This window comes from Myotis yumanensis, unplaced genomic scaffold (assembly GCF_028538775.1).
Source record: "Myotis yumanensis isolate MYYU_CA2020_CCGP unplaced genomic scaffold, mMyoYum1.0.hap1 SCAF_6, whole genome shotgun sequence".
In the NCBI taxonomy this organism is placed as follows: Eukaryota; Metazoa; Chordata; class Mammalia; order Chiroptera; family Vespertilionidae; genus Myotis; species Myotis yumanensis.
Window position 1 is genome coordinate 2,249,191 of NW_027223757.1, and position 16,087 is coordinate 2,265,277.

The following is a 16,087-nucleotide window of genomic DNA, read 5'->3' on the forward strand; positions in this document are numbered from 1 at the left end:
TCAAAACCAACATATTACATCTATAACACAAAATTTTTGTAACCTTAAAAATGAACCAATTTTTATTACCTAAGAACAACAAAGCTCAAGTGTATTAAAGTGCATACCACTGGGATTCTAATACAGTAGAAACTGTCAAGGTCATCCTCAGAATATTGTAAGCAGAGAATGAAAAAATTAATCATAGCAGTTGCTTTGTCTACTGCAGCCAATTTAATATCATTTGCCTTGCATTAAAATTCATTGTGTTGATTTATCATGCTAGTTCTGCAGCTTCATGCAATTAAAACAATGTCACAACACATTCAAAAATAATAATTTCATACAGCCGGGGCTAACTGCAACTTTAAACAGCCAAAGAAGAACAAGAGAGAAAACAGACATTCATTAGCCCTACATTTTAAGTACAGACCTTTCCATGACTCAACTACATTTATGCCTAAAGAAGAGGTTAACAACAATTATGTCTAATGTTATTCACTGATGCTCACTTCATTTTAAATAGAATTAATAGATTTCTACCAATGACAATATAAAGAAGCATTATGGTAAGTTTTTCCATTAACCTTTTAAGATATCTACAATTAAGATAAAACTTCCTGTGACAGGCTATCAAAACAGGTAACTAATAAAAAAATGAATCACCAAAAGCATTTCAGTGAAACACTTTTAAGAAATGTTAAAGAGTAACTTCTGCTTAAAACTTTGGAATATTCTATAAAAATATGCATTTCTTTGGGTTATTTTCTACAGATTAGTAATGTTTCTAAATAGTGTGTCTAGTATTTCTAAAGTGAATTTTAGTTAGATACCTTACAAACCTTACATTGTATCACTTAAGTGACATAACAGGTGTGAAACACACACATGTATATTTGTTGATGAAGCATTTTCTTTAGCAAATGACAAAAAAAAAAAAAATGAACCACTTCAAGTGTAATCAACACCAGCGAGCCTATCTTATGGAAGTGTGTAAGATGAGAGAAGAGTTATGACTATTTAGCAGTACGGCAGGTCCTCAAATAACATCATCTTGTTCAATGTTGTTTCTCTGTAACATTGATGAGATACCTTAGGAACTTAACACTTTTTTATATCAATTAACCTATGGTAAAAATTGGTTTCATTATTCCTTATTTTGCTTAAAGTCACAGAACCTATGGATAACATTAAGTGAGGACTATTCAACTGTTTTTAATTAAAAGTACCAGAATGAATATATCAAAATGTCTTCATCTGGGGCTGACAAATGTCTTATTCCTTTTCTACCTTCAAATTAATTCTAGATAAGCAACCAAATATGTCTTCTTATGCTACCTAATAACTAGTATAGGAATCATTTTGCAAAACTGTTCACATATATGTGAACTTTATACACATCTTCTGTTGGCTATGCAAGAAGAGGCACTTTCACCAGCAGCTTAAAGAGGGAAAACAGTAACCAGTAATAACCAGAACCGGACATCTGTGAATTTAGAGATCCTAAATCATGACAAATCATCTTTTGAGTATAAACATAATTGGGAAAGAATCTAAAACCATTTTTTTAAAAATCAGGTGAATAAGAAAATATCCTCTAGTCTAGAAGCTATATAACAAGTCTTCGGGGAAAAATTACCTAGACAACTAAAATAAAAATATGAGGCAATAAAAGCCAACAAGAGTTGTATGACGTAAGTATATGACAATATATATGACAGTTCAAGATACAAACTCTTATTACACACAAAACCCTTTAAAAGACTCTAAACTTCTTTTCAAACCTTTATTTTGCTACCACCTTTCTGTTCAGACACATAAGCAATTCACTGTTCTCTAAAAATGGCAGGTACTTTGAAATTTTCTCTGTAACACCTTCTTCTGTCCTTCCTTCTCACCAACCATGTCAAATGTCTCTCATTACACAATACCGAGCTCACGTTTCTTCTGTGATTTCCTTGTTATTCTCACCTCTAGACCAGTGGTCGCCAACCTTTCGGACCCCACAGATCAGCAGTGGTCCGCGGACCACCGGTTGGCGACCTCTGCTCTAGGCAGTTGTACTTTTTCTTCTCCTCCTCCACAGTGACCATCTCAGAGTGCTTTGTATCCAGCCTCAATGAGCCCCTATCACATGGAATGCCATGATCTGTGGCAGGCCATTCCCAAGTCAGGATCCAGCACCTGATTTTTAAATTTATTTTTACACTTCACAGTACCTCACACAACATACAGCACATAGAAGAAACTAATACTTGTTCAAATTGTTGAATGATACAACTTAAAAAATGTCCACAGAAATCCTAAGTTTTTTTTTTCATCCACTAGTAATAAATCACTCACTAAGTCATACGCAGCACAAGAACTCTTAATACATTTCAGAAATTTCTCAAATGGTTAAGCCTGGCTGACTGATCTCAGGATAAATTCCAAATGACAGATAATGTCATAAAAACAAAACTATGATTTCCACTTTCTATTTCAATACAGAAATATCATGAGTGCAAAGACCATGTCACTCTCTATTTCTTAGGCGTTGAGTATGTAGAAGTATGTTTTATTAATGAGTGTTCCGGTATGAGCCAGGTTCTAATGCTTGGCAACTCTACATGCATTAAGTCCCTTAATGAGGGTAACCCTGGAAGGCAGTTACCATTATAATCTATATTTAATACATGACAGGTTACAAAAGTAGTCCAAATCCTAGAACACCTAGATTAATCAGCATAGTATAATGCCTTTCTCCTAAAGACCTTCAACATATACCCTGGTCACATCAGAACTCACATTCAGTTTTCTCATTCTTGTTGCTCATTCAAAATGTTTAGTAGAAAGCTTATAAAAACTTTTGCCTGGCCTCCTGCAGCCGATCAAATGACTTTCTCTCATCACTGATGTTCCTATTTCTCTTAGAAAAAAGAACTAGAAAAAAAAAACAACCCTCTTCAGATTCAGTTATTGTTTTTGTAATGTCTTCTTCACCTACATCCCATAACATAGCATTACACTATTTCTATGTAACCACACCGTGCCAGTCTCAGTATTTTCATCTGTCTTTATGGATTGGGATCACTGTCTTCATAAGCATCATATACATCCTTTTTATCTTAATTGAGCCATTTATATGAATATTCCAATGACAAATATGTATAACTTCAAAAAAGAGAAAGGAGAATATGATTATTTAATTCAAGATTGAGCTTACAAGTGTCACCTCAGACCCAGAATATAAGTCAAGGAGATGAAATATGTGTTCTGACCATTCATTAAATAGTGCGTAAGCTCTCTGAAATTGATTTCCTAAGTTTTGCTGCATAAATATTACCTACCTCACACATTGCTACAAAATTATTAATTCAGCTCTGAAAGTGATATGTTTTGGGCACAAATTTTAGTCCTACCTGACCTCCTGATAACTGTCTTATGTTACCCTCGTTCAATACAACTCAGTTTTCAGTGGCTTTTAACTAAATGACATTCTGTTACTATGGTATGCTTATCATCTCTTCCTCTTGATTCCTCTACAATGTTAATTATAAAACCATCTTCTTCTATATTCTCTATTCTCAATGAACAGCACCATCAGTAAGGCCCTCTCTCATTCTTAGCCTCCACAGGTAACAGACTAGGAAATCTTAAGATTTTCATTAATCTGTCCCCTTTTCTTCATTTCAACTGCCACTGCCTTAGATTAGGCCCTGTAGCTATAACGGTACCATGAGAGCAAGGATTATGTCTCTTATTCCGGTGCCAGGTGCCTATCATAGGCCACACACAACCTTCTGGAAGAATGACACCAACATTTTACTGGTTTATACTCAGATCTCTTCTTTAGCCTTCATGATCCTAATAAATTTGCAAATTTATTTTTCTCTTTATCTATCCTTAAAAATTGCAAATTTATACTGCTTTAAATAGCCATACAAATAAAAAAGAAACTAACCAAAACGATCACTGTTCTATAATTTCAAACAATAAAACAGACACATTTTAAGCTCAATAAATTCCTTACCAATTAATGAAGAAAAATTATCATGCCAATGTGAAACAGAGAGATGGACAGACTTATGCTAGGGAGGCTGTTTAACGCTATTGTTCTTGGACTTGGGAAAAGCAGTTTTCTACAGGAGTCAAAACTAGATTTCAGAAGTCCCTAATCTATACATAAACTCTTTTGTTCTAAAGAGTTGGGTTTATTATTAAGACATACAATATACTTTCCCAAAGAAATAAGTAACTATATTTAGTTCAAAAGATTCTCATTTAGAAGTTTGATTTCAATGTCTCTAGGGTGCACTGAGGCAGGTTCTATCAAAACCTACGGTAGTTGTCTGCTCACCAAATTCAAACCAAGAAAAGGCATAAATGATGAGTTTTTCACTCACAAAATAAATGTCGGTCACCTAATATAAGCGGCACCAAGATGGGTGGTCAACTTAAGAGTGGCATCACCTTCCCGTGTCACTGCCAGTGCTGGAGGGCGGAGGCTAAGAGGAGAACGACTGTTAGTGACGCAGACACTGCTCTCTCAGATGGGCCAAGAGCAGACCAGCACCTCTCCCTCCCCCTGAATATCCAACAAACACCTCAATGTTTCCAAAATATAAATAGCACTGAGAAGCAGCTTTCTCTCCAAGTTTGTATTATATTACTTTTGTTATTTCAGTGAGAATCTGAAAGATATGGGTGTGAGATACCTGGGACTAGGAATCTAACTGATTTATAAATCTTTTACAACAGTAATTTTAACAGAGCAGATCTTAGCAAACTTTTTGGATAGAAAAATCAGACATAATTGTATCTCAACTGAGGCTGAAAACACTTGCTTATAAGCAATAATTCTTCCCTAAAAACTAACCTCATCTTTTAATTTGTCCTTCTGAATGCTAGCTTTTTAAATATTAAAATATATTACTTTAAAAAGAAAGTATCAGCATTTAAGACTCTGAGAAGGCTTATTATTCTTAACATTATTAAACTTTGAAGGCTCTCAATACATTTTTGCAGAGTGATATAAAAAGTAAACTTCAAAACCAAAACCAAAAGTAATGAAAATGACCTTCACTGAATTCATCTGCCAATTTGCAGGTGACAATCTTTAAAAACGGGAAAAAAAACCCCAAAAGACAAAAAACAGCAATAAACCTATACTAATTCAGAAGCTACAACTAGCCAAATTTTCTCTGCAAACCCAGGAAAACCCTTTTAAAGGGAATATAAAACTCTTGCTCCACTATTAACAAAGAGTATTATTATGAGACAACAGTACTGTGAATAACATTATAAATCTGTATTACTACAGTTGCCACGCTTGGATCCTATAAGCTTGAAAAAGACTTGAACAGAAATTTATCCAACTTATAAACCTTTGACAATGCATGTCATCATAATAGCCTAGATCCAACACATACCTTTCAAGGCTAAAATCATTCAAAATTAAAACCCACTTTACAAACATCAGAAAAGACAGATATCTTCATATAAAATCTGAGAAAAGTCTCATTACAATTTCATCATATCACATCCCAAACAAACAGTTTAGCAATCTAATCTGTTCATGTATACACAGAACAACTAATATCTAATAGCTAGACCTTGCCATATTTGAAACTTATCTACCACTCTGGTAGACCCTATAAAACAATTACTCAATAATTCAAAATTGATAACTAGGAACATTTAGTGACAGAATTATTACTGGCTCATTGAAATATAACATCTTTACTTATATCAGTCAGAGTTAAATCCATTCACACACTGCTTATAAGCGCTCCATGGACACAAACAAGTCCTTAGTAACTTAAGGGGCCAAACTATCGTTTGATGGCCTATGTATAACTTTCATCTTCATTCGTGTCTGTCACTTTATGAATGTATGATAAACTTAAGTATTAAATGATTTAATGCAGTATCTTTTATCTTTCATATAAGACTGTGGGCTCTTTCAAGGGTAGGATTTCTTTTCTTATTCACTCACGGGAACCATATTGAGTGCTCTATCAGATGCCATATGTTTGTTATCTTGATGCCTCCAAACAATTCTGAGCCAGACCTTCTAATTTCATAGACAAGAACACAGATTCTAGAAAAGGAATATGTGCTCAAAGCCAAAGGGACAGGCTCAATTATTCTCACAAACATCTGCCCCACTTCCTTCTCACTGCGGCCAGGGGACCTGATGGTGCTGTTTCTCATCTCAGCACTCCCGACATCTCAGGCAGGCTAATTCTTTGTGGTGGGAGGCTGTTCTGTGAATTGTAGGATGTTTAGCAGCATAACTGGCCTCTACCCACTAGATGCCACTAGTAACCCCTCCAAGTTTTGCCAAACAAAAATATTTCCAGACATCGCCAAATGTTCCAGAGGGGCCAAACCTACCTAGCTGACAATTGCTGAGCTAAGAGGATGTTAATAGATGGGACAAGAGCAGAAGCCTTACACGTGCTTAGGCAATTTGGCTCGTCTCCGGCACTCCAGTGACCTGCCATGAACTGCTGCCACTTGGAGCTGAGTCCAACAGAACACCCACCAGCAACCAGCCTAGATCAAGGCCTAGATAACCTCGGCTCAGCCTCACCAGCAGAGCCTTAGCCAACATGCAGTACACACTCAAGAGCAGAAACCAATTTGTGTTATTTTAGGGCACTGTGTTTTAGGATAGCCTGTTATGGAGCATTACTGTGGCACCTGTTGACAAATAACACCAGTAAGGGGGTGAGTCAGGATTCTAAATCTAGGCCTGTCTAGCTCAAAAACCCACTATTATCTCCACTATGTTAAGCTTTCTCAATTGAATTAATATCCCCACCCCCAGGATGTGATTGGTACACACTAGAGTACATTTTCAATGGGCTACTGATACCACCTTCTCATTCCCACATCAAGCCTCTGATTGAAAAACACTGTGAAGGACATTATACGTACTACCTCCTTTCTGAAACACTGAATCTAAGACTTTCTTCTCCTGTCACCCCAGAGCTATACACAGCCAAGCCCACAACCAGAGCTCCAAATGAACACTGCCATAAACAAGGTGCTATGTGCAGATGCGTAAGTTTCTTTTAAAGATTTACCAATATTTCAAAGAATGAGGCTGTCACAAAGATATGCACAAAAAATATTTATTGTCCATCTAACATTACCAGGTAGGTAAATGGAGATATGAAAATATACAAAATCCCCACCGTCAAGGAGCTCACATTCTGGTAACACTAACACAGTATACAGGCATCTTCCAAATGCTTTTCATGCATAAACTCATCTCTAACTCTTCATAACCCCATGGAAGAGTAACCCTATTACTATCTCCATTACAGAGGTAAGGAAAATGAGGACCAGAAATGGTATGTAATTTGCCCAAAGTCAGAAAACAAGTAGCAGAGCCAGCCAGAGATCTTGGTCTGAGTCCATACTTTTGACAACTATGCAGCACTGCCCCTTTGAAACTTTAATAATAATAATAATACAAGCATTTTTTAATCAAATGGAATGAATTCACTCACAAAGTCAAGCTTATATACAAATGGGGGAGTATATGTGATGACCTCTAAGATTTAAGTGGCCAATATCTAATTCATAATTCTGAAATAAATCTTTTCCCACACTGCCAAAATCTGACAGACTCTCTTGTTTTATTTGATATTTATATTTTTTAGAGGCGAGATAAAGTTCCTAATATATACCACAAAACAGTACTACTCTTTTGGTGTGTATTAATAACCCCAAAGAAGAAAAGCTCAGAAACTACATGCAGATCCCAATTTTGCCAAACTCAATTTTTTTTTTTTAGAATAGTTTATTGATTTTTAGAGAGAGAGGAAGAGAGAAGTGAGAAACATTGATGTGAAAGTGTAACAGTGATAGGCTGCCTCCTGCACACCTCCTACCGGGGATGGAGGCGCAACCGGTATGTGCCCAGACTGGGAATACCACCAAGCAACCTTCCGGTGCACTGGATGATGCCCAACCAACTGAGCCACACTGGCCAGGGCCAAACTTAAATTCTTTTAACAAATTTAAAATCAAGGTATTAAAAAAAGTTACCTGGAGAACCAAAATAGCTTTATATTAATAAACTTTTTCTCCTATGAATTATAACTAATTTTCTCATTTAAATTGCTTTGTTAAAATAGACATTTTGAGGTGCTAAGAGTTGTCTATAACTCATATACCCACCTATTTGACATGCTTATACTTGGATATCTGACTTCAAACTCAACACCTCTAAATCAGAACTGCTGAACCCCCACCTCCTTAACCTGTTCCTCTTCAGTCTTTCCTAGCTCAGGAATTGGCAATTCCTGTAACTCCAACTGGTCAAAACCTTTGAGCTACTCATGACTTTCCTTCACACCCCATTATTCAATCAACAAGTCCTACTGGCTTTAAGTTAACAATCTATGTAGGATCCAAGCATTTCTAAATTCTCTTGTTCAAGTTCCCTTCTGTTCCCTAGTTAGTCTCCTTGCTGCCACCATCACCCAAAGGCCTTTCTCCACACAGCAGCCAGAATGAATCTATTAAAAGCCAACCAAGTTCATTCACTCCTTGGCTCAAAACATCTGAATGTCTTCTCCTTTTACTCAGGATAGTAGCTGACATCCCTACTGGAGCCCTCAGCCCCTACATAATATGTATGGCCCCTCTGCGTACTCTGTAACCTCATATCTTACCACCCTTCCCAACATGCTATGGCCAATGAGTCACTGCACTTGCTCACTCTGTCTGGAATGTTCTCCCCCAAGGTGATGTTCATGCCCACTCCCCCATTTTTTACTATAAACACACCCTCACCATGGATCTGCTTACCCCACTTTATTTTTCTCCACAGCACTGACTGCGCCTGAAGTAAATATTCATTTGCTTACTGTCTGTCTCTGTGAATGCAATGCCTGTTTCACAAAAGCAGAGACATTGTTTAGTTTGCCCTCTACCTGCCTCCTGGAAAAAGCCCGGCAAAAGGACCACATGTCATCACCTGTCTGCTTGGCTTATCCACCTTCTGACGATATAAAATGAGAGCAGTGCTGCTCACACTTGAATGCATCAGAATCCTCTATGGGGCTGGAAGGCAGACTGCTGGGGTTCCCCCCACCAGGGTTTCTGATTCAACTAGATACCATCGTCCTAGAACCACATTTTAAGAACCACTCATCTAGACAATGTTATGAACCCCCCCCCTTTTTTTTTAAAGAAAAATGAGAACCAAGCAGATCAAGGTTATATGCTCTAACAAGGTCTTAAAAGAATTCTATGTTAATGACTAAACAAGCAGATGAGAAGGCTGACCCCTTTTAGGAGACAATAAAATGCCAACAGTAGTTGACTTCAGTTGAGACAGCTGCCCAAATCACAATTTCTCATCTCTAGGAATCATTCCAATAACTAGGGTATGTCCCTAATCATGGCAGATTGGCCCAAAACACATTCTCTAAGAGTCTAAAGTAAGATAAAGTCTGGAAGGCACTGATTCCAAATTATGTTAAGAGTAAGGCTTGCAACAGAGAAGGTCCAAAGTCTTCCTAAAATTCTCATAGCTGCCCTGATTACGTCCGAATCCTTTTTACTACACCCAATTATCTCCCAAATTCTTTCTTTGCCTACGTTATCAATAATTTTTGTATATTTGCAACCAAAATTACTTATAAAAACAGTAAATGTGCTAAATTTATAACAAATTGTATTGGAAAAGCAAATTGTGAAATATCAAAGCTTTTTTCCATTATTCCAACTTACGACACTCTAGATTAGTATATTGTAAATATAACCACTGAATTTTAAGAGTACACTACACATCATAATTTCTGACCTTATACTGCCAACTCTTTCTCGTATTTTAGAAAAGTCTATAAAACCTAGCAAAAAGCCACCAATTTGCCTTTATTTAATCAATAGGCAGTTAATGCCTATTATGTCCAATATCATACACACCTGCAACAGCAATTAATAACAAAAACAGGTTCCTGAGTTAAGTACCTTTAAATACCTTGCTGGGTAGAGAAAGAAAAATATCAGCTAATAAAAGCTATTTCAGAGAAAGAAACTGAATGTGAAACAATGAGCAACCAGATTGCTTCTAGATCGGATGCTCAGGAGAGGCCTCTCTGAAGTGACATTTAAGCTAAAACCTTAACGACAAGAAGAAGCCGGCCAGTAGCCATCAGTGTACAGCTCACAGAAAGGTGTCAGGCTGGGAACAGGCTCAACTTGTTCGAAGAGTCAAGGTAACTACAGAGTGTACTGAAAAAGAGGGAGTCATTTACAGTAAGGCCAAAAAGATAGAAAGGACCATACCAAGTAGGGCTTTGTAGCAAAAGGCAAAGAGTTTGGAGCTATTTATAAATGAACTGTACAGAACAAGGAGGCTATCTGCAACAAAATGCTTATAGAGAATAGTTGAGCAAGGGATTAAAAAGAACAAAAAATAAGTTGCAAACAGTTGTTATCATAGAAATTTTAGAGCCGAACAGACTCTTAGCTGTCACATGGTCCCAACTCACATTTTACTGAAAAGACAATGTGGCCCAGGCTGTGGCTTCTTTGAGGTCAGGTCACAGATGAGCTGAGAGTTGTACTTAGTGCTCGCGAACATTCAGGCCAAAGCTCTTTACATAACTCTTGCCTTGATTTGAAATCTAAAACTAAGTCTTTACCATGTGCATTTCCAAAAGTGACCTAGCAGCATTCAGATGAAAACATACTTAGAATTTTTTAAAGTTATCCATGCCAAATTATTCACATCTCTAGTCCTCTCATGAAATTATTTCAAAGTGGCTGACAATGCTAAAGTGTTTACCATCAAATATACCGCATTCCAAAGTATGTACACAGAAAAAATATTGAATAAAACAAAACATACTTACATCTGGGTATTCTTTTACAGGCACATAAAGTTTCTCTTGTAACTGAACAATAGGTCCCACAGCATCAGGCAATTCTGCACTCCTCTTCTCTGCACTGCCATTTAATGTGTCATTGTACATGTCTTTCCGTACTCTGCTGATTTCTGTTAAAAGTAAAAATTTTAAATGAGTTAGACGAAAATATTCTTGCTAGTCCAGGAAAGAAAAGGGGGCAGGGGGGTTTCACTGGTAAAATGTTAAAATTCAAAGAAGTAAAGAACTGTTGACCTATTCTACCATTCTCTAGATCAGGGGTGGGCAACCCCTGGCACACGTGCCAAACATGGCACGCCAGTAACTTTTGCTGGCACGAGAAACCCTCTCTTATAATCTTCCATTTACAATTTTTTTCTAATATCGACTTTTTTATTTTTCAGATAAATTCAGTGTAGGTGCATCTTAGATAAAGAAATAATTTTACATAACAAGTTACCTTAAAGACCATAGACATGGATTGACGAGAGAGGGGAAGAGCAATTTCTATGCCTCTGCTTTAACTCTCCCTGCCTTCCTAGATCCAACCAGTGTTTTGGTTTCATCCACATACGCTTGTGAATCTTTGTTCTCAGTGATGAATTTTGTTAAGTCTCGTACTAGGAGTAGCCTGACGGATGAAAGTAGTAGCTCGTGCATATCTCTGAAGGTCACAAAATATAAACCTGATGTAAAATCTCTGTCATCAGTGATGCAGCAGCAAAAGTCCCACTGATAATATCAAACGGAGTCATAAAATTTTCTGTCGGACTATCAGTGTACATGTATACATTAAAAAATAAATGTATTTTTCATCATCATATACTGTGTTTTTGTTGCCCGAATGAATTTTATTGTTTCTTCAAGGTTCTTCACATACGTACCTACACCTTAGAGATATCAAGTAGGCGTAACATGTTCTCAAAAAAGTAGGGTTGGCATGCAGAAGAATTTTGAGTCAGAGATTTTGCTGGTTTTGGCACGCACTCACAAAAAGGTCGCCCACCCCTGGTCTAGATTAAGTCTACAGGACTAAAGCCTCAAATTTATTTCTACTAGAAATCAAATTTATAGACCAAATAATACATTTTATTAAAACTAACCTCAGAGCCCAAGTTCTTATCCACTGTGATATAGATCTGTTATTTTATCTAATTCTCCATGCATATGAGGCCAGAAATTCCAAATGGTAGCTTCAGTCAAATAAGCATCATAAGAATGCCTATCAGACAAAACTTAATACCAAAGGCTGCCTTCTACTTCAGATACACAGATTTTTTAAGTTCAGCAGAAGTCTGAGTTTGATATTCAAATTTAGTATTTAAAACTTTAGGAATAAAAGAGGTATGTTAGAGAGGGTATATAGAGAGAAGGAAGGACTGAACGAACCTTTGGAAAAGCAACATTTAAGGGGTGAGGAAAAGAAGAGGGAAACCAAGAAGAAATCGTAGTAGATAGAAGTAGGGAAGAGGTGTCAAAGAACCTAATAAATGACAGATAACTATTATTACATCCCAGGTATAAATATACTTCTTTAAAATAAAGTATGAGAAATCTATTTTAATGAGTCAAGTCCTGTACAAAGAAATTGATTAATTCTTTTAAGAATTCTTTAAGCTTCCATTGTGCTAGAGCAATGGTTCTCAACCTTCCTAATGCTGCGACCCTTTCATACAGTTCCTCATGTTGTGGTGACCCCCAATTTCATTGTTACAAATTAAACATAATTAAAGCATAGTGATTAATCACAAAAACAATATGTAATTATCTATGTGTTTTCCGATGGTCTTAGGCGACCCCTGTGAAAGGGTCGTCCGACCTCCAAAGGGGTCGCGACCCACAGGTTGAGAAGCTGTGCTAGAGGCTCCTGACCACTGGTACCTGATAATAAGGGTTGTCATTAATGAGCTGTAACCATCTCTCCATACTATAGATTATAACCTCCTTGGGGAAAAGGTTTGTGTCCAGTAGGATTTAAAAATGAAATCTTTTTTATTTTTAAAATGTATTTTTTTGTTTTCCAAACATGGAATTTCAATATATTGTTATTAAGGAACTATCAAATATCACTTTAATTTTCTTTCTTTATTTAAAATCACTTTCAGCTAAATAAAATCCAACACAGCAAAAAGGCATTATCAAAAGTGTTCTTACTTAGTCATTAAGTCTTCATTAGTGAAAACACTACTCTAATACAGTTTCTACTTCAATGATGGCAATATTCATTTTATAACAAATTTTCTCTCTTAAAAAACAATTTGCCTATCAGAGCTAAACAAATATTTGTTTCTGAAAGCAAATGAAATTTTCAAAAAATCAAAAAAAGGTATCCTGGATTGAACTATATTATAAGGACAAGATCTCAATTATTTATTTTATGTATTTCCAGTTTCATAATACAATCTTTCCTAAAGATGGCCAGTATCACGTTAGTGTTTTTCTTAAATAAGCATATGACAGTCATTCTCTAATCAAGTTTTCAACAACTAAGTAACAAGTGAAACAAATATTGCTTAGGTAATTACAACAAGTATTTAACCAAAGGGAATTAAAAATTTTTAATCTAATTAAAAGTAAACATATATCCTTTGGTCCCACTCTCTATACAAAAGCACCTTCAGTATTGGTTTATTACATTTATATACTCTTTGAACTGCCCACAGTACTACAATAGTTTGAGAGGGGGAATGATTTTCCAGGTAAACATTTTATCAAATTAAAAAACACACAAGAGAATCAATTATAAATGAGAAAATTCAGATGCCTAGATTAAAAAACACATAAAGCACCAGGCCGGTGTGGTTCAATAGTTGATTGTTGACCTATGAACCAGGAAGTCAAAGTTTGGTCATGGCACATGCCTGCGTTTCCAGCTCAATCCCCAGTAGGGGGCGTACAGGAGGCAGCCAATCAATGATTCTCTCATCACTAATGTTTCCATTTCTCCCTCTTCCTTCCTCTCTGAAATCAATAAAAATACATATTTTTTTAAAAACATAAACATACAAAACCCAATAACCTTCACATATCCAACTAGATGATATAATGGAAGACATATTTCCAACTTAAGCTATATTTCTATAAACATTTGTGTGATTCTTTTATTAATAACTGAAAGTTCCATGAGACTCTGTTACCCTCTGTCTTACCAGCTTCTAGAATCCTGCCTGGAACATAGTGGGCCGGGTCCTCAATTACTACTCAGTAGACTGGATGGATAGGTGGGTGAATGAAGGGAGGAATGAGCTAGGTTCTAGGGCATTCAAGTAAAACAAGTCACGGGTTCCAGCTCTCAAAGAACTTAGTCTAATATGAAAGGTATATAATATGAAAGGCATATAAACAAACAGATAACCTAATGCCTCTGAACAGTAAGGGTACAGAGAAAGTGGTAGCACAAAAGCAGGAGTCATCAACTAGGGCAGGTATTAGGGTCAAGAAAGAAGTCAAGAGGAAAGAAAGTCTGATATTTTTCTAATGACAAGGAGTCATGTAAAGCAAAAACTCACTCAGTATAATTAAAATTCTGTTTTCTTAAGATAAAGTCTTTTTACCATGTTTCTTTCAGTCCCTACAATATATCACTCAATATAATAATTGAACACAAATTCTATATGAAACAGTACATAAAAGATGACTAAGACAGTGCTAGTTCTCAAGGAATTTACAATCCAATGCATCGTGGATCTCACCAGTTGAGAATGAGTACTACCCTTTATTAACAGCAACTTTCTAGCCAGAAAATCATTAGCACCTCTTGGCATGGAATTTATAACACTCAAGTTAGAACAAGTTTTGGTTTGAGTTCTAAGAGCAACTGCTTGTGTGATTTTAAACAAGTTTCTTATTTAACCTTTATGTGCCTGTACCTCATATATTAGTAATTAGAGGTTGCTTTCTGAGTGACTCAGTTGAATCCACTGGTTTCCAACCTCCGTATACAAGTACTCCATTTATTTCCCCTCATGTTTTAAAAAGTTCTGTCTCCAAAATTGTTCATTCTATTAAGTCCTGGTGGTCAGAGCTTTGGTTTATGTTGATATCAAGTGATATAATCACAGTCAAAAAGGTATTTCATGAGTATGGGTGACACTCTAATTCCTTCATAGGTGGTGGATTCACAGATGCTTCTTTATGAAACACAGGAGTGCTTCAAAATTAGTATGTTTCATATGTTCTTCTGTTAGATCAAACATAACATGACAATGCTCAAATGTTCCCTCATCTCCACTCATTACCTACTTCAAACCACAGCTGTGGTTCAGAGAACTGAAAGTTCAGAAACTTTTGTTTACTCACCTAGTATAAAAATTCTGCCATTTGTGACATGAATAGACCTTGAGAATATTATGCTAAGTGAAATAAGCCAGTCAGAAAAAGCTAAGAACCATATAATTTCACTAATACGTGAGATATAAAACTGAAACTCGTGAACACAAACAGCGGTATGGTGGTTGCCAGAGGGAAGGGGGCTGGGTTGCTGAAGGGGGCCTAATATATGGTGACTGAAGATTTTACTTTGGGTGATGTGCACACAGTGCAACCAACATACAGATCTTGTATCATAGAAATCTACAACTGAAACCTATATGATCCTATTAACCAATGTCACCCCAATAAATTTTAGTTAAAGAAATTTTCCCAGTAATAAATCAGCATTTTCCAAAGTTTAAAAATAGATTAGTAAAAATTCCCACTACACTGACCCAAAAATATCTCTAAGATCAAGACAATTTTGTTTTAGGCATCTCTGAAGTTCTTAAATGTTACAAATTTATTTTACGGAACCAAAATCTTTCCTAAACTTTCTTCCCACCCCAATACTCCAAAGCTCATAAAATAGGTCAAATGCCTCTTTCAAATAACAGCCCTACAAATGTTTGAAGAGTTCTGTAATATCTAGTGTCTTCTTCTCTAACCTGCATAATAGCATGGTTTTATGCCCTCCCACTCATCTAGACACCTAGATGGTTAGACATCTAGATGGTTAATTTGTCTTTGTCCCTTTTAATATAGAAAATCCTGTATGCCATACAGCCTTCCCTAACAACTGATAGGTATGAAAACTGAGGTTGCCTACCCTCCAGTCCCAAATATCCCACCTCCCAGTATGTTCAAGAATACCTATACTCTTTGCTGAGCACATAACACTGCTGACATGCTGGTGGTGGTCCCAATCCAAGCCTCCACCATCGATACAATTCTGTCTCCACAGATGCATACCTACTGAGTCA

The 16,087-nt window shown here is 36.4% G+C and overlaps 1 protein-coding gene across 7 annotated transcripts in view; it reads right to left on the minus strand.

The window, feature by feature from the left end:
• Window positions 1-16,087, minus strand: part of QKI (QKI, KH domain containing RNA binding) — a 126,559-nt gene that overhangs the window by 73,010 nt on the left and 37,462 nt on the right. For all 7 annotated transcript variants that reach the window (XR_011471795.1, XM_070417366.1, XM_070417367.1 and 4 more), the window contains exon 2: window positions 10,842-10,984. Coding sequence is in view for 6 of the 7 variants with exons in the window: in XM_070417366.1 (XP_070273467.1) it covers window positions 10,842-10,984 (143 nt within the window). In the remaining variant the exon portion in view is untranslated. The remainder of the gene's footprint in view (window positions 1-10,841; window positions 10,985-16,087) is intronic.